Below are 27,976 nucleotides of genomic sequence, written 5' to 3'. Positions count from 1 at the left end.
AGGTGACTAAAGTAATGGTAATGCTTGCTTGAAATCTGAAGAAGACAGTCTTAATGAGAGAGAGAGGGGGCGAGGGAGAGGGAGTGAGAGGGGGGAGGGAGGGAGGGAGGGAGAGAGGGAGAGAAAGAGAAAGAGAGGGGGGGAGAGAGAGAGGAATATTTGTGTAAATTAGCTTGATTGTGGTAAGACTTTCACAAAATATGTGTCCTGAAAATATGTGTCTTGTTCTATGTTGTGAAGAGACACCATGCCCACGGCAACTCTTATAAAGGAAAACATTTAACTGGGGTGACTTACAGTTTCAGAGGTTCAGTCCATTGTTGTGGTGGAATGTGGGTGTCATGCACTCAGACATAGTGCTGGGGAAGTAGCTGAGAAATCTACATCTTGACTCACAGAAAATAGGAAGTGAATAGTTACACTGGGTTTAGCTTTAGCATAGAAGCCTGCCCCTATGGTGACATACTTCTTTCAACAAGGCCACACCGACTCCAACAAAGTCACAACTCCTAATAGTACCACTGCCTTTGGGGGCCATTTTCTTTCAAACCCCACCACATATGCTTTAAATAAATACAATTTGAATTTGTCGCTTACATTTGGGGAAAACCATAGCATATAGGAGACTACTTGATTGCATGGTCTTTTGGATGTCTCCGGCCCTCTCATGGACTGGCCTGGTCTGTGTTCTCCTCTCTGTTTTGAGTAGGACTTCAGCCTCTTTCTACAATAATTCTCATTATTCACTTCAGCTTTGCCTCTTGTCTCCAGAACCAGCACTTTCTAGTTTATCATTTCTCTAAGAACCCCACCCCCCTCAAGCCAAGCCCAGTGTCACATGGTTGAAGGAGCTTTGTCTGCTCACATGACCCTACACCCTCTGTACTTGTGATACCCTCTGATGCACTTGACTAGCAGGGTCTAGGGGCTTCCTTTGCTGCCTTTTCTCCTTTCCCATGTCCTGCTTTGGATATTTGTGACTGGCCATTCTACACTTGGTCATACTGTGTCAAATCCCCATCAATCCTTATCTTCTAGAATTAATGAATAAATACAAAGTGGGCCTCTTCACACATGCCAGTTCTAATTGATTATTAATGGGTGCAGCAAGTGTGATGTTAGAGGAATAGCAGTGGACGTTGGCATGTAATTCTCAGTTAGCCACGCCTGCCTCTGTGAAGATATGTGTAGGGTCTTTGCTGTGCTTTGAATGAGAACTGTCCCCCAGAGGCATATGTATTTGAAGACTCGGCCCCCAGTTGGTGCTTTATGAAACCATGAGGAGGTGGCACCTTGTTGGAGAAAGTATATTACTGGGATGGGTTTTGAGGGTTTGCTAAACTGGTCCCATTTTCTGTTTCTCTCTGTGTCTTTTGTGTGTGATGGAATGAGATCATTGTGCTTCCTGAATGGCAGGCCAGCCTCAGGCTCTTGCTGCCAGGCCTGCCCTCACGTGAATGGAATGGTTTCCTTCTGAACTGTGAGCCAAAACAAACCTTTTATTTCCCCAAAGATACTTTTCATCAGCTTGTTTTCTGACAGCAGAAATGTGACCAATACAATCTCGCCTTTGAAGAGACGGCCATCTTTGTATGTGTGTGTGTGTGTTGGGGGGGGATTTCTTCTTTTTCCCAGGGTTGATAGCTTGACTGAAATGCTTGACACAAATCTTTTCTTTCTTCTACCAAACTCCAGTATTTCAGTCATGATACTTTTTTGAGGGAACACAACAGCCTTTTCCATTCATGTTTGCTATAGAACATCTGCCACTCAGAGAACTGTGGGGATTGTGCCACTTCCCCAAAGAGAAAATAAACTACCAAAGGCTTCAGCAAAATCTCTTTTGTAGCTGCAGCTTGGGAATTGAATATAAAATATCAACTTTCTAATCTTAGGTTGGAAAGCATAGCTTCTATGCTGAGTTGTTCCCCATTATTAAAGAGCTGTTGCTTACCTTTTGTTGTCTTATTGTCTCCAGTCACTGGTCGGTCTCTCAGGACAAAATGCTGCCTTTATTTTGAGTTAAAATAAGCATATCCAAATCATGAGATCTCCACCCAGAGGTGAAGTCCCACTCACCACATGCAATCAGAACCCCACCCACCAAATCCCAGGCCATATCCTCCATTACTTGATATCCCTATAACTGTCATTGTCACAAAGAGGTTACCGTACCTTGTAGTGGAAGAGGAAGAGTCCACAGAACAGGCTGTACAGATCTGCTGTGAGCAGAGAAAGGTTGACGGAGGTGGCGCTCGTTTTCTTTATGACGACTGGCATAAAGCTGTAGAGACCAAACATGCAGGCACTAAAGCCAACATAGAGAAGTCCTGGGGAGCAAAGAGAAGACAGTGTCAGGGTCTCTGCAGGGCACCTTTAGCATCAGGGGTTGGAGAATAAGGGGTGGGGTACTGTGTCCATGACTGACTGTAGGTAGCTTTTTTGCTTTTACTACACCGTGTGGTGTTTAATATTGGCTGGTATATAGATAAGACACAAAATGGGACCTTAAAATTTGTGCTTGCAAAATGCATGCTCTTCTTCTTCTTCTTCACATGTAGCTGACACCATGCTCTTTCCAGAAAAGTTTTGTGTGGTAATATGCAGGAGCTTCCAATGTCTACCCCAATTCACTACAGCTAGTGTCAGTTTTAAGATTACTCCCACCTCGCCCGTGTGTGTGTGTGTGTGTGTGTGTGTGTGTGTGTGTGCTCACACACTCCTGTGCATGCACCTGCCTGAGGAGGTCAGAAGAAAGCATAAGACTCCCTAAAGCTAGAGTTGAAGCCCATTGTGAGTCTCCCCAGTATGGGTGAAGAGAACCAAACTTAGGTCCCCTGCAAAAACAGCAAAGTTGTCTTTGCTGCTGAGACATCTCTCATGCCCTGTTCATGTATTTCAAAACATTTTTAAACTGTTAGGTTTTATTTGCAAAACAGGAATGAAATATACTATGTTCTGCTCTCAATAGTAAACTCCAGTTACTGAAATTAGAGATCCGAACTTGGACTACCAAGCTGAAGTCTTAAACTATGTCTTTGGGCAGACAATGGGATTGTTTTGAATATAGGAAATTTTTTAATTTCTTTTGAATGAATGAATTCTGCTCCTCTCCACCTCCAAAGGAATTCAGTGTCATCTTTCTGCCAACTTTTCTAGGCTTCCATGGACTCCAGACACACCATTGTTAATAGGAATTCTGTGAATATAAGGCTTCAATTGTGTATAGCAGGGTTCTATAGGTAATTGTAGGCTCTATCATTTTCCAAACATTGAAGTGATACATATACATAAAAGTAATGCTTGTTTGTTTGTTCTCTGAAAGAATAAGACATGATACAATTCTATGGTTCTCTGAGAATTATAAGTAATCTCTCCAATGGAATCTCAGATTAAAGGTGGCTGGTGTACAATGTGAACACTTTGCTTCCTTTGAATCCTGGGAGTTCAGGGGAACTTGGGCACAACCAGATGCCCAGTTCCTGTGATTAAGATTGGTGATTCCTCCATTGTTTTACTCCTAGGAAAGATCCTAAAGGGTGCAGAGTTTATTCTAGCTTTGTGATCCCAAAGAAAGCAACATTGTACATCCAGTACATATAAAAATCATTGTGACCATTAAGCAAACAGTACAACAGCCCCATCTAGTGTGGTGGACATGCCCTCCACACCAAGAGGAATAAGATCCCTACTTCTGGGTTCAGTAAACTAGGAGACCGTACTGCTTGTATACTTTCTGCTGAAGTACTAGTGGGTGGTGTGTGACTCTGCATCAGAAAACTTAATTCCATGAAATAGTCTCTTTCCTTTGAGTTTCATGTTATTTATAGATTATTTTCCTTTAACCAGCTTACAAAAATACAACAAATACTAGACAATCTGTGACTAATACATAAAATGACTGAGAATTAATTCAGTATTCCTTAAGAATCTGCTATTAACAGACTAGAAACAAGTTCTATCCTTAAATTATTCTACTGAAGATAATCAAATTTGGGTAGAAGATAGTCCAGACACACCAGAGCCTTTTCCTTCCTCCCTCCCTCCCTCCCTCCCTTCCTCCCTCCCTCCCTCCCTCCCTCCCTCCCTCCCTCCCTCCCTCTCTCCCTCTCTTCTTCCCTCCCTCCCTCCTTTCCCCCTTCCCTTCCTTCCTGTCTGTGTGTCTTGGGTATCACTGATTTAGCTCATAGGCTGACTGTGCTAACAAGTTCTAGAATCCTGGTAAAACATATATGGCCAGTGACTTGTGGGCTCTGATGCTTTGCATCCACTGTCTTTTTCCACTAACTCTTCTAACGAATCTAGCATGCCATGGATCCTCTGATTTGGGCTAGGAATCAATCAAAATGGGGGACAGACAAGAAGCTTAGCGCTCCTCACAGTTATAGAATGAAAAGATTGACCAGGGCTTGCCTCAGCTAAGTCTGCTCTGCCAAGGTGGCCTTTACTTTGAATGTGAGAACTAGGAGGAGGTTAAAGGAGACAGAGATGTCTACCTGAAAAGATTCTCAAGGAGGGTAAAGTTATGGTTTATTCTAGGGTCTTCCAGAGGCCAGAATGACTGAATCATAATAACGAGGTAGAGCAATTAGGGAGGCTGTAAACAATGCAGAACTTCGTGTGTCTTAGAAAGAGATTTCTAATTGCAAGAGGGATCTCCTGAGCAGTTTGCACCAGTGATGAAACACAATCTGATCTGCATTTTTAAAAGATGACTTTTGCTGCTCTTTGTAGGAGGAACGGAATGAGACAGACAGCATGGGAAGAGAGTTGCAAGGACAGAGGCATCTGTGTCCAGCAGCAAAGGCCCATGGCTCACTTAAGGAGCAAAGGGGAAGTAGCTGGGTCTGTGAATACTGAGCCAACCTGTTGATGACTTGAAGGTAAAGAGTGAGGGAAGGGAAAGGAGCGCATCAAGGAAATGACTGACTCTGTACTGTAGCAAAGGGGTGAATTGTGGTGCCATTTACTTAGATGAAGAGCAATGAGAGGATGGGTTTGCAGTGGAAGTGAGACAACGCTTGAATGTGTTGGTTTAGGTAATTACTTCCCATTCGTATGGATCTGTCTAGTCAAGTGCTGGATGTGTCGTGGCAGGCTCAGAGAAGAGGCAGGACTTTAAAAGCCACAATTGCTGACTGAAGTAGAGTAGGAGCACAGCCATAAAACAAACCATCCCCTAGGAATCCTGGCCAACTCAGGATGGTCCCAGTTTAAACATTCTATGTGGATTTTGTAAAGCTGTTGAAGTCAGGTGTGGGTAAAATACAACATCATAGCTGACTGTTTCTGGTAAGCCAGCAAGGGCTTTTGCGTGTGGATACCCTCTTTGGTGAGTCGAGCACAGCCAGTCAGATGAACACACAATTAGACAGAGGAGGGATGAAGGACTGCCACTTCATGCCCATCTCCTGTTCTGAGGTAGACATTAGGTAGTTAGTGGACATCAGCAGTTCATCTCAAGGCTCAATTTGCTGTCCAAGGAGAGTTTCCAATCAATATACATGCTCAAACAAGTGAACTATTTTTGTCTAGCGAATACATAATGATTGCAGCAAGTGCACTTATAGACAGAGCATGTATATAACCATTTCTTATTTGAAAGGCATTTTCTCCCTAAGTTTAGGGTGTGGTTTCTCTTGTCTTCATGCGCTGAAGAGACTTAAGGTAGAGACACTGAATATGACACTACTAGATAATCCTGATGGGGTCTTTACTATGTGTCATGGGTGGTGTACGCATTAGCCAACCTAAAGAGCAATGCAATAGAATTGCTGTCTATACTGTAGATGGGGAATGGACTTATTGATTATGTTGCTGAAGAAACCCAGCCCAAACCAGATTGAGCAGAGGAAATTTAAGGGAACACCTGCTATAAACACCTTTGTATGGGTGACAGGGAAGCTGGGATGGAGAGGCAACTAGAGAGTAGAAATAGCTATAAATTATACCCCATAATGTAGAGAAACAAAGGCAGAAGTTGTACTACCTAGGGGAGTACCACAGAGGAAGACCGCAATGGATTCAGCTGTTTCTGGAGACCTGACCACAAAGAGTGTGGAATAAGGAAAAACACCACTTTCTTTCTTCCTCTCATCTTCCTCTATTTCCTCTCACTGAGCAAACCTGCCCAGCCTGGGATGGATCATTCGTATGGGCAGAGCAGGGGGTGGAGAAGATATTGCTCTGTAAGAAACAGGCCAAGGGTCTCTCCCTCAGCTTTCATGGGCAGTCTGAGTTCTGGGTACATGCCATTAATGTCCTTTGCTGAGTTGTTCTGAAGATAAAGGGAGAAGGGACAGCCTGTGGACATATTACTATTTCATTTTGCATACGTGTATACATATGTATGCATAGTGTTTGTCTGTTTGTGCTACATGTATTCTATCTCCCTCTCTTTTTCCTTTTCATCTGTCTTCTCTTTGTATAGATTAGACAAGACATTTTTATTAATAAAAGCAAGATAATGATTTCTCAGAATATATGTGTTATGTCAAACATATCAAAAGCATTGGGCTACGTGGATCTGCTAAGACAATAGGACAAAGCAAATTTATTCTATCACAGGAAACTCAAAACTTGGTCAAGTCATCTCAGAAATGCAGGCATAAATTTTAGCCTTGTACATACATTCTGTTGTGTGCCTCTGTGTACAAATCTCTGTGCGTGTGTGTGTATCAAAGATTAATATCAAGCACCTTCTCAATCACTCTCCAATTGATTTTTTGAGACAGGAAGTTTTGAGAAACTCAGAGCTGCCCAGTTTAAGTAGGCTATATGGGCAGTAAGGCCCCAGAATCCTCTGTCTCCCCAGTGTTGAGATTACAGCCACACTCCACCATGACTGGCTTTCCCCCTGCATTCTGGGGATCTGACTATAGGTCCTAATACTTTTCAGACATCCCTTTGCCTACTGAGCCATCTCCCACAGCATCCTCAATGCTTGCTGAAGGAACCTTCGGAAGTTTCCTGCTGGGTGACCACATGATCCCATTGCCAGGTGGGGTAACAAACCAGTCCTCAGCTATCACATCAGAAGTGAAAAGGTACCTCCATGGAAGCAAACCCATTTCTCTTGACTCTCAGAGCATCCTTTCTTCCACATCTGACTTCACATCAGTTTGCATTTGCTCATATGCTCATGAACACAAAACTGCACATGAGATAAAGGGAATATTTAAGTTGTTTACCAGAGTTCTGGCTGTGAGCCTAACGCTCCTGCTCTGGGGGAGGACAGTTTGACTGTATTAAGTCCTATGTTTTACCCGAGTTTACTGATTAGATAATCACAAGCAATCTTTCTGCTCAGTAGAGTAAAACAAAGGGATAAAAACGATAACCATTATCGTCTTGCTTTTAATCACTCTATCTTGAAATTAGTCCACACACTGTATAAAAACAATAATCCATTAAAAATAATCTTCATATCCAGAAAATAAAAATCACTTATCTTTCTGCTTACACCATAGGGAAAAAATGCTCTCTGCATTGATAACCTAGGGGTTGCCCCAGAGATTCTGTGAAGTATATAAGAGTTGTAGATAGAGGGGGAGACCTTACTGATAAATGAGGATAGTCTTGGATTCTGAGCCTCCCATCCTCCCATGTGTTACTGGGAACTGATCTTAGGTCCTTGAGACCTAAGGCAAGGCCCTACCCATCATCTATTATATTCCAGCCATGCTAGGATTCTGTTCTCTTAATCAGAGTGATAGGTGCCCTTCTCCAGGACATATCCATGAAGGGCAAGGCTCCTGATTCACTCATGGCTGACCTCCTGAAGTATGTGGGGAGTGGGGACATAGGAGGATGCTGAACTCCCTCAGTGTCTCTCGGATCCTTTGGTCCATGAATTTCAATGGCTGCTTTGCCATTTTTCAGTTGCTCAGAAGACAGCACAACATCATCGCAAGCCTCTGCTTTTGTCTCTACTGTTTCCCTTTGGTTCTGATGATTACAACAGGGACCCATCTTTTCCACTGCCATTCACTCACCTGCTCATTTAGTGACCATTGGTTTCCTGAGTGTCACATGCCTACCGCTAAGCTAGACAACCAGACCCTGTCCTGTAGCCCATCAGAGTAAGCCAACAGGAATAAAGGCGACTGTGGTATAAAATCTCCAATTCAAGCAAACAAGCGCTTCAGAAAAGGGGGAAATGAATACTCGATCCTATATCGAGGCCATGTTGGCTTCATTTCCTACCAGGAGTTAATTTAATGGCCCTGTGATATGTACCTTTTACACCGTCTTTATCATCATGAGCTGCAGGGGCCTGACATCTTAATGGCAATATGAGCGCTCAGGCTAACACTACCTTGTGACGGCACATTTAACTAACACTGAATTATAACTGAGTCTCGGCGGACATGCACAGGACATCTACATAATTAGAGGACAAATTCCTTTTGATTACTGCCATTACCATCAATATCGAATTAATTTATCCTCACAGACCACTGTGAATGAAGCGCTGTGAAGGATGAGCCGCGGTTAAGAGGCCTGGCTTTAAAAGTCACAGAGGCACACGCGTCTGGTCCCTGCAGCTGGTTTCGTTCCCAGCTGCCCGCTTCGCTTCCCTCTCTCTCCTCTCTATTGATTTTCATTTAATCATAACGTTCCCCATCCGTACGCGAGAAACAAACCAGTGGAGAATTCTGAAACACATATGGTTAGCCCTTGTTTGGAGGCGTGGAGCTAACTAACCTAGTAGGTCATACAGATGTCTGTCACTCGGTCAGCCACCAGGGGGCATAGTACTGGTAGTAAGCCAGTTCTGGAGGCTTGTAAACTGGGAGTGGATAAAGTGGTCCAGGGATCTACCTGTCACTGATGTCTTTTTCAGTGGAAGGAAAATATACTGGAGATGTCACGTATACCAAAGCCATCGATATTGGAGGTGGGGGACAGCACCTGTATCCTCCCCGCCCCCCAACTCTGATTGGTATTTACACTGCACACATATTTCAAGAACTACCCTACCTGGCCTAAACCAGGGATTCTCAACCTTCCTAATGCCAAAACCCTTTAATAAAGTTTCACATGTTGTAGCGACCCCAAACATAAACTTATTTTGTTGCTACTCCATAACTGTAATTTTGCTACTGTTATGAATTGTAATGTGAATATTTGACATGGGACTCCCCCAAAGGGGCCTTGACCCAAAGGTTAAGAACCTCTGGCCTAAACTCAAGCCATGCTCACTGCTGGTATCTGTTGAGTGAATTAAGGGGCATTTCTTCCTAGGGCTTGCAGAATGGTTATCCATGAGAGTATCACCATAGATCTGAAAGCCTTACCCCCTTTTTTTTTTTAGAAGAAAATGAGTTTAGAAAGAGGCAGAATTGAAGATGCCCTGGATGTCCGTGGAGCAGTCAAATGCCTGTCCAGTAATTCCAAGGCCCATTAGAGATCATTTAACAATTTCTTTAGTATAAGTGCTTCCTTCTGAAAAGGTTTGGGGAAACAGGGAATGCCCATTATGCAACTTCTTTTCAAGACTTTTTGCTGAGTTCAGTTTCCCCCTTCCCCAAAGTGCTGGTTTTTAATGTTCACATCGATTCTGTATTTCTTGGCTGGAGCAAATTGCTCTCATTTCTGTGCCACGACTGCCTTGGGCTTTTCTTTTCTGCTTGGTCTTTAACCTAATAACACACTTTTGTGTCTCCCATAAAACACCTTGACAGTGTTAACTGGCAGAAGCTCAGGCAGGGAACTAGGTGATTCAGGAAATCCAGTCTCTTATTGTGTGAAGGGCTTCCCAACATGGCAAGGTAATTTTATTTTCTTTGGTTCCCCGTCGTTCTAAATCCCTTCCTTGTCTGCCTCATCCATCCCTTCTCACACAACTTTTCAAATGCATTTCTCAGATTTAATAATAAAACCATAATTTTAAATGAGTCGATCCCTACCTATTTGCCAATCCCAGGGCACCTTTAGCAACTCCTTGTGTTCCATGATGGCTCTGCAGAGACAAAGGAAATGAGCAAGATGATCACACACATGGTTTCTTTTGTCTGTCATGTACCATATCTACATAAATATTAGTGCGGCCAATTGAACTTCAAAATTAAATTGGCCTCTGCAGTGGCAGCCTGTGGTCTCTCCTGAAAAGTCTTGCGAGGTGTGACCAGCAGAAATGAGGGTCTGGGGGAGGGAGTTGAAACCACACTGTCCTCAACCAAACAGGCTTCTAGGATTTAGCTTCGTTTTGTTCATGAGCTTTTTGGTGAGGTAAATGGCAAGGCTCAGACAACTCTATGCTTAGAGGCTTAATCATTTTACCCACTGAGCATCCAATAGAACAGTGATTCTCGGAGTTACATGCATCCCATAACCATCTGGAGGGTGTTCATCCACTGTGTCTGAAACCTCCTCCCTAGATCTTCAATTCAGGTGAACTTGGAGGGGCCAGCCAGGTGCTTTGCAGATGACTAGTTCTCGGGTGCCAGCAGCGTTGCTGGTCCAAGGACTGAACTGGAGCAGGAGGGGAGGGTGGCGCCACTTCGACCACTCTTCTAGCAAGGGTTTGGGTCCAGTGCACCTCAACTTATCTAATTCACCTAACAAAGCTCCATTAGCAATGGCAGACTGTAACCAAGCAATAGAGCTGCAGTTCTCTGTTCATATATTTTGGATGCAAGGACACTAATACTAATGCATAAAATGAGCCATCGATAAAATGTCAGCCATCAGTAGTTTACTTAATAATCCTTTTTTTTTCACCTCACAAAGATCAATCAGTAAATTTGGGAGCTTTAAAATGCAATCACAGTTTCTAAATGACCCCCAAATAAATCCACACTTTTCCCATTTCTATGTGCCCCCCTGGAGAGTTTGCAGTATTTCAGGACACTTAGATTTTGAGGAATGTGCTGGAAACGTCCCATATGTACAGTATTTCAGGTATTTTCCTCAAGTAATTTCTGACAACAAACCCATACAATTGCAGAAAGTTTTGTTTTGTAGAATGAAATTTCATGGAATATCAGCTGAAACTAGACGGCTTTTCATGTGAGTTGAAATGTGCGCTCTTTACTGGTAGGAAATGATGCTTAATTTACAACAAATTCTCAGGAACTAGATAATGCATTAAGGAGTGACTTGTGCTTCAGTTTTGGTATTATTGATAAAGTGGTGCATTTGACTTTTTGGCATTTAGTAAATCTCAGTGTTCTATCCCTATCTTTTTAAGGAAAAGAAAATGCTAGATTCTGATTCATGAATTTGAAATTCTTGCAAACTCATAGGCAATAAAAATGCCTATAAAGGGGGAATTTTAATATTTTTAAATGTTTTTCACTTTATTTTATGTATATGGGTGTTTTGCCAGCATGTATGTCTCTGCACCACACATATGCCTGGTATTTAAGGAGACCAGAAGAGGATACACGGAGACTGGAGTTCCGGATGGTTGTGAGCCTTCAAATGGATGCTGAGAATCAAACCTGAGTCCCCTGGAAGAGATGCCAGTCTTTTAACTGCTGATCCATCTCTCACATAAAAGGCAGTTATAAAGTAGACATTTCCGGCAGCTGTCACTAAAAAACAAAACTTATCCTTTTTGATGTGCATCAAACATGACATTTGGGCTTTGCTTATACCGTCTCTATGAATTATAACCCACTCCTTGCTAAAATGTATACTTCTCATTCTTCAAAATCATCTTCAAAATATGTTAAATGTTTTATAATAATTTCTAATGCACTTACTTAGTTTGGAAATAGTAAGGATATAGTTTGTAGACTGAATAAAATCTTTGTGCAGGAGATTGATGATTGCTTTTCTGCCTTGGGTTTTACACTCTGAAGGCAAAAACTGTAAAAATAAAACCCACTCGTTATAGCCTTCATGTGTTCTGTTGTTTCTACTCACAATTGAATCCCACTGAAAAATGCACCAAAGAGACCAATCATTCCCAGGAACTCCACTCTGCTCAGGGTTCGGATGATGGATTCTTCCCAGACGTTAGAGATGCCGTACAGCGTGGCTCCTCCCAAGACCAGGAGGTCCCCTACCAGCTTATTTTCCCCTAGGAAACAAAGAAAGCAGATGGAGTCTCAGAAAAATCTTAGCAAGAATCTGGAGTTTCTCTTGTCTGTTTTCTTCCAACACTTTTATAAGAAGCCCAGTAACTTCTAACTGAAATCAAGTAAAGGTTTTAAAAATATGCTTTCTAGACATGCTGAGATATAAAAAGCTACCTAGATATCTTAGTGGAACTGGAAGTTTTCCCAAAGAATGAAGTTTTTCTCAGTTCAGTTCTCTCCAGAGCGCATGTCTCTGTCTAAGGATGTGTCTGCACATACGTGCTAATACACACATGTATTATTTTTGTTTAAGGGCATTTTCCAACTGTTTGAGGAATCTGTCATAAACCCAATGAAGTTACTTTCTACCCGCTTCAATGGATAGAGAGGAAGTATAACAGCAGTCAATCCTATTTTTTTTTTAACCATTGATGAGCTGTGTACAGACTTAGACAAGGAGAATGACAGGATTCATGAAATTTCAACTTCTCTGACACAGCTTCGCATATAATTCACATAATCTTAATATTTTCTCTTTTTCAAACAAAAACCAGTTTTTTCAAACTCAGTTTGGACTGGTTGTCATTTATGTTCAATTTTTAATTGATTTTTATTGAGCTATACATTTTTCTCTGCTCCTCTCCCTGCTTCTCCCCTCCACCTTTCAACCCTCTCTCAAGGTCCCCATGCTTCCAATATACTCAGAGATCTTGTCTTTTTCTGCTTCCCAGGTAGATTAGATCTATGTAAGTCTCTCATAGGGTCGTCATTGTTGTCTACGTTCTCTGGGATTGTGATTTGTGGGCTGGTTTTCTTTACTTTATTTAATAAATTCCTTATTCTATAATTGAGCGAACTCTTCCCACTTCAGGTAGTGTGGATGGAAGCCATGGAAAGAGAGAATAAAAACCAACAGTAGGAGCAACCTCCCTGATGGAGTCTCTCTACTGGCTTCTGGTTTAGTGTATCAGGTGCCACCCAGCTGTCAGCTCGGCAGACACACGGAAGTGAAGAATGGGAAGGTTGTCCACTACGGCAGCACTAAGGATGAGACAAACCTCTGAAATCTTTGAATTCTGAGACTCTCTGAACAACCCTAAAACTGTAGAAGAAAGCAGTCACTATTCTTTGGAGAGCATGGAACATTCTCTAGGTACTGGATTCACATGAATAAAGAAGGGCTTCCACGGACTTCTGTATTTGGTTACCTCAGGCTATATCTCTCTGCTAAGGGCATCTCCCTTTTCCAAGCAACTTCCCTCTCCTGGGCGGGGTTGGGGGGAGAGTGGAAGAGACCCTAAAAGACAACAGCTTGCTGGAGTTACTCTCAAGGGAATAAAGCTGAGATGTGATTCCGGAAGGGCGATGAGACTTCCTTGAGTCCACGAGGAGCTATCATCGCTATTCAGCAGATGAGCAGAAAACGTAAGGAGGCCCTAATGAGGAAATCAAACCTGGAGGAAGGAGCCCTGGGTACCTCTGTTAGAGAAATGAAGGCTGCCATTATCGGGAAATCTTCAGCAACTGATTCATTTTTAAGTGCCAGCTACTGAAGCATGAAAATCTTTGAATGTGACATAGTCAATACCCCAAATTCTAAAGCACATTCTAAAGTCACTTTTCATTCAGGAAATATTTCAGACTCTTGTAATGACATGAAGTCACTGTTATGAATATCAATTATTGTTGTACTAGTTAAATATAGAAGGGCTTCTGAATAGAACTCTTAGTTAATACAATTAATTTTATATGAATGGATTCCTGAAAATGAAGTCATAGTGAACTATCCTAATAAGAAATAGAGGAACATCAGTCTATCTTTTAAAAGTCCTAAAAAGTGGACACTGGTTTTTGGTGAGTAGTCTTGTAGAGTTATTTATCTTTTAAGATTTATTTTGATTCATGTGCACACACGGTTGTCATATCTCCAGTAGCTGGCATTACAGGCAGTTGAAGACACCAGATGTGAGTGCAGGAAATGAGATCAGGTCCTCTAGAAGGGAAACAAGTACTCTTAGCTGCAGAGTCCCTCAAACCCATTCTTTGCCATTCCAGGCTAGTCTGTAGGCTGACCTCCTAAAGGAAATGTAGTTATCAGTATCTTCATTTATTTGATGATAAATTTTGGTGATAATATAATTCAAACACAACTCAAGTTCAGAAATATTTTCAAAGTTACCACTGACAAAATATTACACAGGATTTATTATTATAATTCTATTTATTAGTTTTAAAGTTACTTTAAAGTGGATATATGTGCATATAGCGTGGGCTACAGTTTGGACTTAGATGCCCCTGAAAGCCCACCTGTGAAGGCTTGGTTCCCAGTACATGGTACTCTTGACAAGAAGTGGAACTATTATGAGGTAGTAGGATGACGAAAGAAGTTGTCTTTTGGAGCATGGTCCTAAAGAGGACATTGACACCCAGTCTGTCCTCTCATTCTCTCTCTGTGCCTTGCATGCCACGAATGAAACAGCCCCTTTCTGCTATACCCTTCCACCATGATGTGCTATGCTACACTTTTCTAAATTTCCACAGTGTCAAAATTAACTATCTGACCGAAAATATCTTGACCCCTCATATGGCAATGTTTTGAATTGTCGTAGCTTTCAATTTGGGTAGAGCTGGGTAAACCACACCTGTCATGAACTACAGGGTCTTCCTTTATGTTATTTTCTCTTTTTATTGTTGTAAGAATAAAATAGTACACAAAATGTTTAGCATACTGTGTCACACGGCTTGTTCATAAATGATGTTTCTAAAGGGCTAATCTTCATTTTGTTTGAATAGTTCTCTGTCTGCATGGGTGGGATACTTCTCACTCTAGCTTGCTCAGGGGTTCTAGTCAACCTTTCATAATTGTTTTTCAAGAATTAGTTTTTCGGCCAGGTAGTGATGGTGCATGCCTTTAATCTCAGCACTCCGGAGGCAGAGGCAGGCAGATCTCTATGAGTTCAAGGCTAGCCTGGTCTACAAGAGCTAGTTCCAGAACATCTAAGGCTGTTATACTGAGAAACCTTGTCTTGAAGAACAGAAAAGAAATAGTTTGTCATATTAAATTCTTGCTTAATTACAAGAAACATCTTTTTAAGATAAATATTTGTTATGTGTGGTACTAGGAGAAGGTTATCTAAAAATCACAATTTGCTACTAGTTCAAGAATAAGCTTTATTATTTGGGAGTATTGGAAGACTGCTAGTTCCTTTAATGAAAATGGACCTTTAAATACATTGGAGTTTTAAACAGAGAACTAACTCTCTCGTTTTCATGGGACTCTATGATAGCTATAAAACCTCACATCTGAGCAATCCTCCATCCTGGGCAATCCAGGGTGATCATTAACTCTAATTAACTATTTTAAAGCACCTTTATATTTCTCAAATGAGATACAATTATAGAAAGATAAGAATTGAGTTAAGTAGGAAAAAACTGTAAAGATTTTCCATCTGAACTGCATAATTTACCTTGAATTTTGAGGATGAAACATGAGAATTTTTCTGAGTTATTAGGATAAAATGAGGTAATGTATGAGACAGTGCTTGGGAGCATGGCATATTCAACAAAGACGTCACTTTTATCTTATTTCATCTAGCTGTCTGGCTCTTTTAGAGTATTTTCTTTTCCTTGAAATAAATACAAAGTTATAGCTAATAATAAATTGTTGCCATGGGTAATTAACATCATCACAACTGACCTAAACGATGCAATAAATATAGTGGAAAAAGGCTATTTTTAGGAGAATTATATTTTATAATAGGGAATGATTTTAATCTTTGTCTTCCTCTTAAAACTTCCGTCCGTTCATTTATAACCACAAGTTAGAAAAGTGGAGGCCATAGTGACGTATCTCTGGGGTTTTACCGGCCCATGGTTCCATGCTCCAACACAGCCAACATTCCTACGGTCTACTAGATATCTCCACCACTCACATCAGCAAAGGCATAGATGGTCTTTCAGAGAGACCTGTGACGCAGATGGGGAGCTAAATGGTGAAAAGAGAGTTTTCATATTAGGTCTACTGCTATTATTGACCAACTTGGAAAAAAACTCTACTTTTGAAGACCTTAATGGTATAGGAAGTTCTTATGGTGGGTGACTAGCCATGCCCATGACAGGCACACCATGGGTGTCAAAGTGAGGCCTCTCATACCAGGAGCTTGGGCGCCTTCCTTGACCCCTGTCTGCATTAGGCAAATAAGATGGGCGCGTTTCATCAGCACCACTCGTTCTGGGCTAGGACCTATTTTTTATATGCAGTTCCTGATATCATCTGAGAAGGTTCCTTCACCCAGACTCAAATCGAGGAGGAGTTCCTGGTGTGCAGAAGAGGAAACATGCCAACAAAGAATATTAAAACAATTAACTATAATGAGGCCAAAGTAATTGTGAGTGGGCTAAAATCACCAGGTTTGGGGATAGAACTGTTGAAATCTTAAGCTAAGAGGAAACAAGACTTAAGCAATATAATAAAAAAAAAAAGTCAGACATTCTCTTTTCCTTGGAAAGCTCTTGATGTGATTGTCAGAATTTATGTGAATTGAACGATTCATCTAAGTTCTTGTGAGTATCCAAAATATTACAGAAAAGCCTGGTGATCTTGGCTGATTAATGCAATTGAGCCCAGTGTACTATAAAGACAGAAATAAAATGGGACAATTTTAGCAATAACGCAGACAAATTTTAAACTTATATTGATTTCAAAAGCAATGTGATTTTTAAAAAATAGCTTATATAATAGTTGAGATTTCTGCAAAATGGAATGCTTTATTGAGATAGAGTACGTGTATCCAAAGAGCTCTTGGATTTCATATTTGCACTGGGCTGAAGGCCTTGGTCTATTTGCTTGGGCACCATTTCAGCAGCACAAAGGATGCTCTGCAGTCATCAGATGTAATTCTGGTTACACAGGTGCTTTGTATGTCACAAAAGCTAACGCTGTGAGCCTCAAGCAGGTCCACTGGGACTGCTGCAGCATGTTTGAGCCATGTCTTCATTTCCGTTACAACAGCAAGTGACCACTTAACGAAAGGCTCTCAAAATGGATTTGTAGTCCTTTTCTTAACTTGTAATGTTTTCCTACCACTTCAGAGCCAGAAAACATTAGTGTATGCCATCTAATAAATCAGTTCAAAGTTCACTTGCTCTTGGAGTCTAAAATACTTGGAGTTACTGGAACAGCTGGCTTGGTTGTCTATGGAATAAGATGACTGGAATGAGTGGCTAGGGTCAACAGCCAAATTTCTTCTAAATAAAGGCATATACTTCTGTTTAATCTGTGTTTAAACAGTGCCAAGAAAGCTTAGAAACTGTAGCCAAACTGTGACATTATATCACACAGAATGCTATCTACGGAGTTCTGTAAAGATTCCTATCAAGACCACTCACTGTCTATGAAGCACTCCATCAGACTGCCTGTAAGCTATCTCCCAATGGTCCACGGAACAAGGGTTCACAAGGGAGAACTGGGGAGACAATGGGTTTATATTTCTAAGCCATCTGCTGAGGTAGGGATTTATAACCTTCCGGCTGCAGGTCCAGGAGAATGAGGATGTTCCCTGTTTATTCTCGTTTGTAGCTTTAGTTGTTAGCAATGTGGAGGGAGGAAAACCTGCCTTAAAGGCGGGGAGCCCAGGAGTCTAGCCTCTCCCATCTCAGCACTGTAATCTTGGATAACTTGTTTGGCTCCTCCAGAACCTGATGTTCACTTAGCTTAAATATAAAGGAGGTTGAAGAAGGTCCTTAACTTTTGCTACAAACTTCTGTGATGCGATGTATGTGACATCGTCCCAGAAATTTCATACAGCCTTGTCTCATAAAGCAAACTGCCCCAATTTGAATACTCATTTCACTATCTAACATTTTCAAAGAAAGGACAGTTGCAAGAGCTTTCGAGGTAAGCACTTTCTAGTCCACTTCTGGTGACAGCAAAGGGACGGGGAGGAGGCTGTGCCGTTCTTTTCTCTTCTAAAACTCTTTCTGTAGCACAAAGATTTGAAATCTATTGACAAAGGCCTTCCAGAAACTACTGGGATCAGGGTTCCCCCAGAATATTCACAAGAATCTGATGACTTAATCACAAAACTCTGTCTGAGAAATCTCTAAGCTGTGATCAATATAACAGCTTGTCCCATCAAAATAAACCCATAAAAATCAATGTAAGAGATGGTATTTCCATCCTCTGGAAACGACACATTCTTCTCTGGTCTTCAGATTGTAAATACCCATTCTCTGGCTCGTAAACCAACCATCATCCAGTAGGTAGGAAGTTTTGTGTTTCTCGGACCTGACAGAGCTGGGGCTGGGTGGGGAGGAGTGGGAAAGGCTTTGTAACTAAGTTTCTGATTGACTTGTCAACACTACCTTTAACTAGCCGTTCTAAGCCAACAGCTCTGACATTCAAAACTTCCTTCACAGAGACGGTGACATCATTTTTAAAAACTATGTGAACATCTCTGAATTTTACATCCTACATTCATCCAGAATATATGTATCAAGGACCTTATATTAGCTACTATTTTAGGAGCGGGGCAAAAACATGAACAACACGAACTCTGCCGCAGAACAACCCAGTTTCTAGGAGTCCTATTTCCCTTGACATTCCTGGTATCCCTGGGGTCCCCCTTGCAGATATGAGTGATCTGGTGACCACCCCAAGACTCACCTGCTCCCTGATGCCTTCCCACGAGCACGTCAGCTCCCACCATGCAGCCCATCCCCAGGATGCAGACCACGATGCCGATGAAATGCACAGCCTTGTACCGGATCAGCAGGAAGAACCAGGAGAGCAAAATCACCACCGGGATCACAAAACAGTCCAGGAGCTATTGGGAGCATTAAAGGAAAGAACAGCAAAGAATTCAGGGATGCTAGGACACAGAAAAAAAGCCCCACTCTGTCGGAAAGTCCTTCGCTGAACAGCCTTCGTTAGAGGCAGAGCAGAAGCAGTGAAAGCTCCCTCAGCCCTAGACACAAGGTAGCTTTGTGTCTCACTTAACCACAGACATCCTCCTGAGACTCGAGGAAGGGGAAGACGACAAATGAATTAGCCGGGATGGGGGTGAAAGCTTCCCCGCCCTCTCTGTGTCGCTTCACTGCTCATCTTCTTCAGAGCCCTGAAAATGCTCCTAGGAACAGCTGGGCCATGGGGAGGCTACCTTGAGCCATTTGACATGGTTCCACCACTTCAGGAGTAGCTATGGGAATGAAAGGTGTGGTCAAAGAGTTTTTTTTTCAAATTCATAGAACCTAGAAAATGTGTACTTACTGTTTTCAGGCAATTATTGGCCTTCTAATACTGAAAAATCTTTAATGGTTGTTGTTTCATTTTTAATATCACCATACATATTGGCCTGACAAATAGTGTGGCCTGAGTCCCTGAGAGCTGGTGCAACTGACCTCGGTAAGGTAGAGAGAGAACACGGGGACATGAAGGGAATGAGAAGAGTCCCGTGCAGGGAATCGGAGCCCTTGCTCTATGGCACTGGACTGTCCAGTGCTCAGGAGGCCTCTAGTTCTTACTAGAAAGGCAACAACCCCTTCAAACCTCCTTGGTTATCAGCACAAAGCTCAGAGTTAATGCAGAGGGAAGCATCTTGTAGTTGGGCACAATGCATCACATCTGCAATCCAAGTACTGGGGAAACTGAGGCAAGCAAATCATGAGTGTGGGGCCAACCTGAGCTACAGAGTGTGCCCTTGTCTGTAAAAACAGAAGAAATGACTGAAGATATAGCTCAAGTGGTATATTGCTTGTCCAGCAGGCACAAAGCCCTGGGTTCAAGCCACAGCACAGCATGAAACAGGTCCATGGTCGTGTGTGCTTCTGAATCCAGAGGAAGAAGTCATGCTTGGATACATACTGTGTTGGCAGCCAGCCTGGACTACATTAGGTCCTGCCTCAACAATACCAAAATCGGCTTAATAAAAGTATATGTAAAAACTGAAGTATAGGCCGGGCGGTGGTGGCGCACGCCTTTAATCGCGGCATTCGGGAGGCAGAGGCAGGCGGATCTCTGGGGGTTCGAGGCCAGCCTGGTCTACAAGAGCTAGTTCCGGGACGGGCATCAAAGCTACAGAGAAACCCTGTCTCGAAAAACTAAAAAAAAAAACAAAAAAACAAAAAAAAAAAACTAAAGTACAACAACATATTTTAAAATATGACTCCCCCAAAGGCTGTTTATAAACCTTCAAATGCTTTAGGCTCCCTGGGCTTGGATCTGTCCCTATCACTTTGATAAATCTACTGAAAGTCATTGCCCAATGTTGGGTCCCTCCACTAGGCAAACCAATATCCCACAGTACTTCAATTTATGTGTTCTGAATCAAAGATTTGTGATTTATCATGCTGCTTGTGCAAATCCTTGCTAGAATCCTAAGCATTGGCTTTGATCCTGCAGCTGCCAGCACAAGGAAGGGATCCCTAATGCTCCTCCATTCGCACTGCCTACCTCTCAATGATCAGTACAATCTTATCTGTCTCTTCCATCTTGTAAATGTCTGGATTCCATATTCATGCCACCCTCTGCCACTCGTACTATCAAGACTGAACCAGCGTCCTCTCCTACTGGGACAGAGCCCTTCCTGCTAGCCCCAGAGCCTTCACTCCTGGAGGCTCCCCACTTCTGAAATGCTTTGCTCTAATTCTTGAACTTCCTGTCTCGCTTATTTTTTTTAGCATGTATTTTATATGCTACCTCCTCAAGAAAGCCTCTCAGATCTGAAGATGAAGTCGGGTCCCACTTGACAGTTTCCTTGCACCTTTTTCTCCTTCGTATCTCCCATTGCAACCCTACTTAGTCAATATATTTTTGGCACAATGTCAAGCTTATTCACTTGCCTGTTTTTAGCATGCAGAATGCTGCCAAGCTCATGAGAAGTACCCAATAATAGCTACTGAACAAGAACATAGATTTCTGATGATCTGAAGCGTCAAAATCCAGCCTCTGAGATCAGTAAGGTCTGGGAAAGGTTTGGGTATTCACATGGTATCTCTGAATGTCAGCCTAGTCAACTGGGAGCATAAACAGCACTAAGACTTTTTGCTCTCACCAAAGATGTGTGTGATGTGAACAAACCCTCATGCATCTCTATGGATTGGGCTTCTCTCTTGCCAGATGACCAAGGTACTCAGAGTACTCAGTCATCTCCAGGGTTGCTGAAAGATGACGGAGTCACAGTGAGAAAGTACCATGTGGATGTCACGCCAGGAAGTATTGCGAGGACAGGGGTCTAGTCTCAGGGGCACAGTACCCCTGGAGGGCTCTACATAAGCCACAGCAGCTGGTGGGATTGCTTTTCAGCAGCCCAGAGTGGCTCCCTTGCACAGTTAAATTAACAATGTAAGTTAATGATCTGTCTGATGTGGTTATATGTGCTATGTTCGATTTTACAACTGGCTTCAGATGCCATGTAATGAAATTTCAGTTTGCCAGTGAAAATTATTCTCTACACATAACACAGCCGTTGTTTCATTTTACAAATTAAAGCTGATTGGATTAAGTTGAAATATTTCATTACATGCCATACAGTTGGGATTGCATCTGACTGGCAAGAATCTTTCTGCAGAGCTAATGGCTTCCCTTCCTGGATCATTGAGGCCAGACCAGCAGCAGCACATCATCCAGCCTTTGAAAAGCGCTTTTTGGTCTCTCAGCATCACTGGAAACACTAGAGCTCTTGGTGAGCCCTGGGCCTGTTGCTTTTTGGTTTGGGAATGAAAACCCTTGCTTGTAAGCCTTAGCTGGTCCCAAGGAAGGAGAGTGTTTAGAAAGAAAAGAAGGGAAACAAGCATGTTAGCAAGCCAGGGCTCATAAAATGCTTGTTCATGAGAAATTTGGTGCTCAGTGTGGAGTAGGGCTTGGTAAATGATGCTTAAATAGTAGGCACATCCCTGACTTCCAGAAGGAACATTAGAGATAATTCAGGCCATTACTGGCATTTGGAGTCCGGTGTCAATTCTTCATTTGGCGAGACTGTCTCTTCTCTCTGAAGAAAGCTAGTACTACTGGCCTCACCCTTAAAGCAGGCCTACAACTCTACCAATGAACGCCCCTGCGTGGCATCATCACCCCAGTGCAGAATCTCCAAGATTTATTGAAAGTCCTGCACTCACAAGCCATTGATACGCAGAAGGCCGTACAATTTCTGGTCTCCACAGTGGCAATGACTAATGACACTTTTGAACAGTATTTCAGTGGCAATCAATGACAACCACATTGAGTTGCTACTACTGAGGTCTCAACATGGTGTCTGTCACTACGGGGGAGAAGTTCTTTGGCAGCTGGTATTAGTAAATCAGTTATTAGCTTTTAGTGACTTCCTTCCCTCCCTCCCTCCCTCCCTCCCTCCCTCCCTCCCTCCCTCCCTCCCTCCCTCCCTCCCTCCTTCCCTCCCTCTTTCTTTCTTTCTTTCTTTCTTTCTTTCTTTCTTTCTTTCTTTCTTTCTTTCTTTCTTTCTTTTTGGCCTCCAACTTAACTTCTTATCAAAGACTGCTCAGATCATAAAAGAGTGAGACAATTTACTGGCTGTCCACTACAGAGAATGTTAAACAAGAAAATGTGAGCAAACTCACCTTCAGTTCTATGACTAAACAGTTTATAAGAATTAAATCTCAAAAGGAATGTTTTTCATATCCCTTACATATCTTAGAGATATTTGGGTTCCTTGTAATTATTGCTCACCCTGAAAGCTTGGAGAGGCAGGTAACAAGATCAAACTTGCTTTTGCTTAAACTGAGCCAGATTTAAACCAAAGTCCTCAAAGGATTAAAGATGCATGCTTCTTCCCTTGGTTTCTAAGACCAATAAGTGTTCCATAATTTTTAAATATAAAAAGCATGGTCTAGAGGAAAATAATTTTAAATTGTCAGCAACTATGACCAAACAGAAAGAGGGAATGTTTCTTTAACCAAAACAATTACTTTAACAAGAAATGCAAAACTAAGAGTCCAGAAGGAAAACAGATCTTCCCTGTCGAACATTCAACATGATGGGCTTCTCTTCATGCTGAACTGGTTCTCATGGCCTCGGTCATAACTGGAGGGTTTTAGAGATACTAAACGTAGCCTCCTGGCAGGGCAGAGGGGATTAGCTTTAAGCCCATTTCTCAATGGAAGATTAAAATCCTAGTACCAAAAGATAAATAACCATTATTTTACGACCACATCATACTCTGAAACATCTCAAAGAATACAGGATCTGGGCTTGATGGCAAAAGTCTATATTAGAGCACTTGGGAGACAGACGCAGAGGCATCATGAGTTCCAGGCTAGTCTTGACACAGAGGAAGACCTAGCTCAGAAAACAAAACAACCCAAACAAAGGGGGAAAAATGTAAATACTATGAAAATCGGTCATTGCTCTTGGATTTACATACAGCTTTCCCTCTTAAGGATTTAAACTAATTCACTCCCCTTATAGTCTCATTCCGGAGGGATTTGGAACCTCTTACCTGACTTTGTTGACAGACAGCAGTAGGACAGTTCTTACAAGCCTTGATGACAGCACTGGGGATGTTTTTGCACCTACAGCTTTCACATTTACTGAGGGTTTCCTGGTTCTCACTTACAATTTGGAAAGAGCCCTTTAAAGGAGAAATGGCTGGCCTCGATTTTTTTTTTTTAAGTAAGGAAACTGGTTCCAAAAGTAGAGCCAATTAGTGTTAGAATTGGGCCTAAAATACTAGTTTCTAGACCCTGAGGTCAGAATTCAAACGCAACTTACAGAAGTTAGAGGTCTGTGTTGACGATATTTTGATGATGACAGATTGTGTGTGTGTGTGCGTGTGTGTGTGGTATGGTGTGGTGTGTGCATGTGTGTATGTGTGGTGTGTTGCAGCAGAATTTACTTTTCCTCTCTTTTTCATTTCCACCAATTTCTGACTTTCTTGCCACTGCATTCTTGCCTGTAGTCTTTAATCATACTTGGTTATATATCCATGCACCGCCCCAACACAGATACACACCTCTCTCTCTGTCTCTGTCTCTGTCTCTGTCTCTCTCTGTCTCTGTCTCTGTCTCTGTCTCTCTCTCTGTCTCTGTCTCTCTCTCTGTCTCTCTCTGTCTCTCTGTCTCTCTCTCTCTCTCTCTCTCTCTCTCCCCAACACACACACACACACAGCATCCATCTCTTCCTGTTGGCATCTACTCAGGTTTTTCTCTCTGTTTATGCTACCTCTACTTGCCTGTGTTTCATAGACCACCTCCTCATAGTCTACTTCAGATTCCTACATTTCTGAGAGTAGATGCTACATGGAGGAGAGTTGATGGAGGAAGGTCATTGGTTAATTAAATAAAGAAACTGCTTGCCCTGATAGGTTAGAACATAGGTGGGTGGAGTAAACAGAACAGAATGCTGGGAGGAAGAGGAAGTGAGCTCAGAGACGCCATGCTCCCCTCTCCCAGGCAGATGCATGCGATGAAGCAAGCCGCCAGGTCAGACATGCTGAATCTTTCCCGGTAAGACCAGTGCTACACAGTTTATTAGAAATGGGTTGATCAGGATATCAGAATTAGCCAGTAAGGGCTAGAGCTAATGGGCCAAGCAGTGTTTAAAAGAATACACTGTCCGTATAATTATTTCGGGGCATAAGCTAGCAGGCGGCCGGGGTGCTGGGGAAGCAGCCCCACCTCTGCTACTACTACAGAGAGTGGGGACCCGGCTTCTCGTATAATCATACGAAATATTTAAGGCCCTTGCCAGGTAAATGCTAGCACACTGCAGACCCAGAGTGGTAGTGTAGGGAGAGCCAAAAGAAGCAGGAGAGCAAGTCTGATACAAAGTGGTGCTTTGGCCGTATTCCTGTAGAATCAGAGTGCCAGCTTGTCCGTCAGCCTGGTGAGCTCTAAGAGGAAAGTCCTAGCTGCCCAAGAGATCCCTGAGCTCTATCCTTCCTCTGCTTCCAAGGTTCTTCCTGTTACGTGTCCTCCAGCACCACAGTTCCATTGTGTTCCTGGGCAAGCCCACCGCACAGCCATAGTTAGTCTCCCCATGTACCCATGCACACAGGGATCCAAAATCCTCACTCTTGTCTGCGGCTCTGATACTGTGTACATTTTCTTTTCATTTTTCTAACTAAGAGAGTTCTTGTTTTCTCCAATATTTGTTTATGTAGTTTGAGGTCTATTGTAGGATTCCCTGGAAACACACCAGCCATGCCAGCCAGAGAAGCAGGTAGGGAAACTGAAGATCCTCACCTCTCCCCACTTTCCTCCAAATCTAAACCCTCGGTTCTGTAACAGACTACCTGCTGTGGTCTCTCCTCACTTTCTGTCCCATTTCTAGGGCACTAAGCAGACCTTTGTGGAAACCCTGCTTTCCATTCTCCTGTAGGCCCGCCCAGCCCCCACTCCAGCCCATACCTATTTTTAAGTATTAGCTTCTTATTCTTAGAAACACATTTACCAAATGACCACACCAATCAGAATTCCAGAAAAATACCCTACCTGGTAACACACAGCCACCACATTCTCCTAAAAACCAGAAAGGACATCAGAAACTAAGGAATAAAACACCACCCAACAACAGATATCAGTATCTAGAATTGCAATCTTTCCAAACCTAAATGCCTAGATGTCAACATAAAAACACAATCAATAACTGCCAGGACAATATATCTCCACTAAAGCCCAGAAACTACGCCAGTAGGCTCTGAGAATGGCAACACAGCTGAGCAACTAACCTAAAATAGCCTTTATGAGTATCATAGTAGTCCTTAAAGAGGAAATAAACAGATTCCTTAAAGAAATCTATGAAAACACAAAGAGTGAAAGGAAATGAACAAAACAGTTCAAGACCTGAAAATGGAAATGGAATCAATAAAAAAACACAAACTGACGGAAATCTGGAAATGAAAATTTTAGGAAGTTGAGCCAGAACCTCAGAGGCAATCCTCATTTGCAGGATGTAAGAGATAAAAAGAGAATCTTAGACATTGAAGACTTGATAAAAAAATAATGGATACCTCAGTCAAAGAAAATGTTAAATCAAAAAAGGAAAAAGAAAAAGACAGCATAAAATCCAGGACACTATTAAAATACCAAATCCAAGAACAATAGGATTAGACAAAGGAGAATAAACTCAGGATAAACTCTTCTCATTAAAATCATAGAAGAAAATTTCCCTAGCCTAAAGAAGAAGATGTTAATCAAGGTACAAGAAGTATACAGAACACAAAACAGACTGGACCAGAAAAAAATCCCATCAGCACATAATAATCAAAACACTAAAGGCAGAGAAAAAAAAAGAAAGAATGAATATTAAAATCTGCAAGGGAAAAAGATAAAGTAACATAAAGATAGGCCAAATTAAAACAATGCCGAAATCAATCCTAAATAATCAAAAAGCTGTTGGAGTTATCACTCTACCTGACCTCAAACTGTACTACAGAGCTATGGTAATAGAAACAGGATGGTATTGGCACAACACGGCCATATCGATCAATTGGAATTGAATTGAAGATACAGACATAAATCTAAACTGTACTACAGAGCTATGGTAATAGAAACAGGATGGTATTGGCACAGCCCAGCCACATTGATCAATTGGAATTGAATTGAAGATACAGACATAAATCTGCACACCTATGGATACCTGATTTTTGATAAAGAAACCAGAAATACATACTGGAAAAAAGACACCATCTTTGACAAATGTTGCTGGCCAGACTGGACAACAGCCTGTAGAAGAATCCCCTTAGATCTATACTTATCACACTGCACAAAACTCAACTCCAAACAGGTCAAAGACTTCAACATAAAACCAGATTTATTGGATCTGATAGAAGGGAAAGTGAGAAATTCCCTTGAACTCATTGGTGCAGGAAGAGACTTTCCGAACAGGACACCATTAGCATAGACACAAATATCAACAATCAATAAATGAATAGTATGAATAAATGAAACAGAAAAGCTTCCATAGGCAAAAGTCAATGTCATTCAGACAGAGCAGATGTCTATAGAATGCAGAAATTTTTTTTTACCAACTACACATGGGATAGAGAGCTAATATTCAAAATATACAACAAACTTGAAAAACTAGATATTACAAAAAAAAACAACTAACCAAATTTAAAGATGGGGTGTAGATCTAAATAGAAAATTCTCAAGAGGAAGCACAAATGTCTGAGAAATACTTAAAAGAAACCTTCAACATCTACAGTCATCAGGGAAATACAAATCAAAACTACTTTGAGATTTCATTTTGTGCCAGTCAGAACAGTCAAGATCCATAAAACAAGTGACAAATTTGGGCAAAGACGTGGAGTAAAGTGAACACTCACCTATTGTTGGTGGAAGTGCAAACTCATAGGGACTTTAAGATAAAGATTGTGATGGTTTCTCAGGAAGATGGGAATCTATTTATCTCATAATCCTGCTATATCCCTCTTGGACATGTAACTAAAGGATGTTTCACCCTATTACAGAGTCACTTGCTCAGCCATGTTCATTGCTGCCCTATTCTTAATAGTCAGAAACTGGAAACAGCCTAGATCCCCAAGAGAAGAATTGATAGAGGAAATGTGGTACACTTACGCAATGCAATGTTACTCAACTGTTAAAATAATGACCTTCACAGGTAAATGAACGGGTCTAGGGAAAAAAAAATCTGGAGTAAGGTAACCTAGACCCAGAAAAACAAATATAATGTATACTCACTTATATGTGGATATTAGCTGTTGTTGAGTCAATGATAACCAAGCCACAATCCATAGAGCCACAGAAGTTAGATATGGAGTCAGGGACTGGGGAGGGGGAGCAGATAGATCTCCACAGAGAAAGAAAAGAGAATAGATAGTTCTGAATGAAATGGGTGACTGGAGCAGGAGGGTCAAGTGGGAGGAAGAAAGAAAAGCAGTTAGAGGATATGGACTAGAGGATATGGGGAGAGAATTAGGGGGCACTTGAGGGTAGTATGGAAACCTAATGCAGTAGAAGCTTTCTCAAATATA

General features: G+C 41.9%; 1 protein-coding gene across 1 annotated transcript in view; it reads right to left on the bottom strand.

The window, feature by feature from the left end:
- Positions 1–27,976, bottom strand: part of Slc35f1 (solute carrier family 35 member F1) — a 427,852-nt gene that overhangs the window by 28,839 nt on the left and 371,037 nt on the right. Inside the window, exons 4-7 of the mRNA XM_075945837.1 lie at positions 18,694–18,853; positions 11,875–12,031; positions 9,912–9,964; positions 2,176–2,330 (exon numbers count right to left, since the gene is read on the bottom strand). Coding sequence (XP_075801952.1) covers positions 2,176–2,330; positions 9,912–9,964; positions 11,875–12,031; positions 18,694–18,853 — 525 coding nt within the window. The remainder of the gene's footprint in view (positions 1–2,175; positions 2,331–9,911; positions 9,965–11,874; positions 12,032–18,693; positions 18,854–27,976) is intronic.

Source organism: Microtus pennsylvanicus, chromosome 1 (assembly GCF_037038515.1).
Source record: "Microtus pennsylvanicus isolate mMicPen1 chromosome 1, mMicPen1.hap1, whole genome shotgun sequence".
Classification (NCBI taxonomy): Eukaryota; Metazoa; Chordata; class Mammalia; order Rodentia; family Cricetidae; genus Microtus; species Microtus pennsylvanicus.
This window is presented reverse-complemented; position numbering and strand designations above follow the sequence as displayed.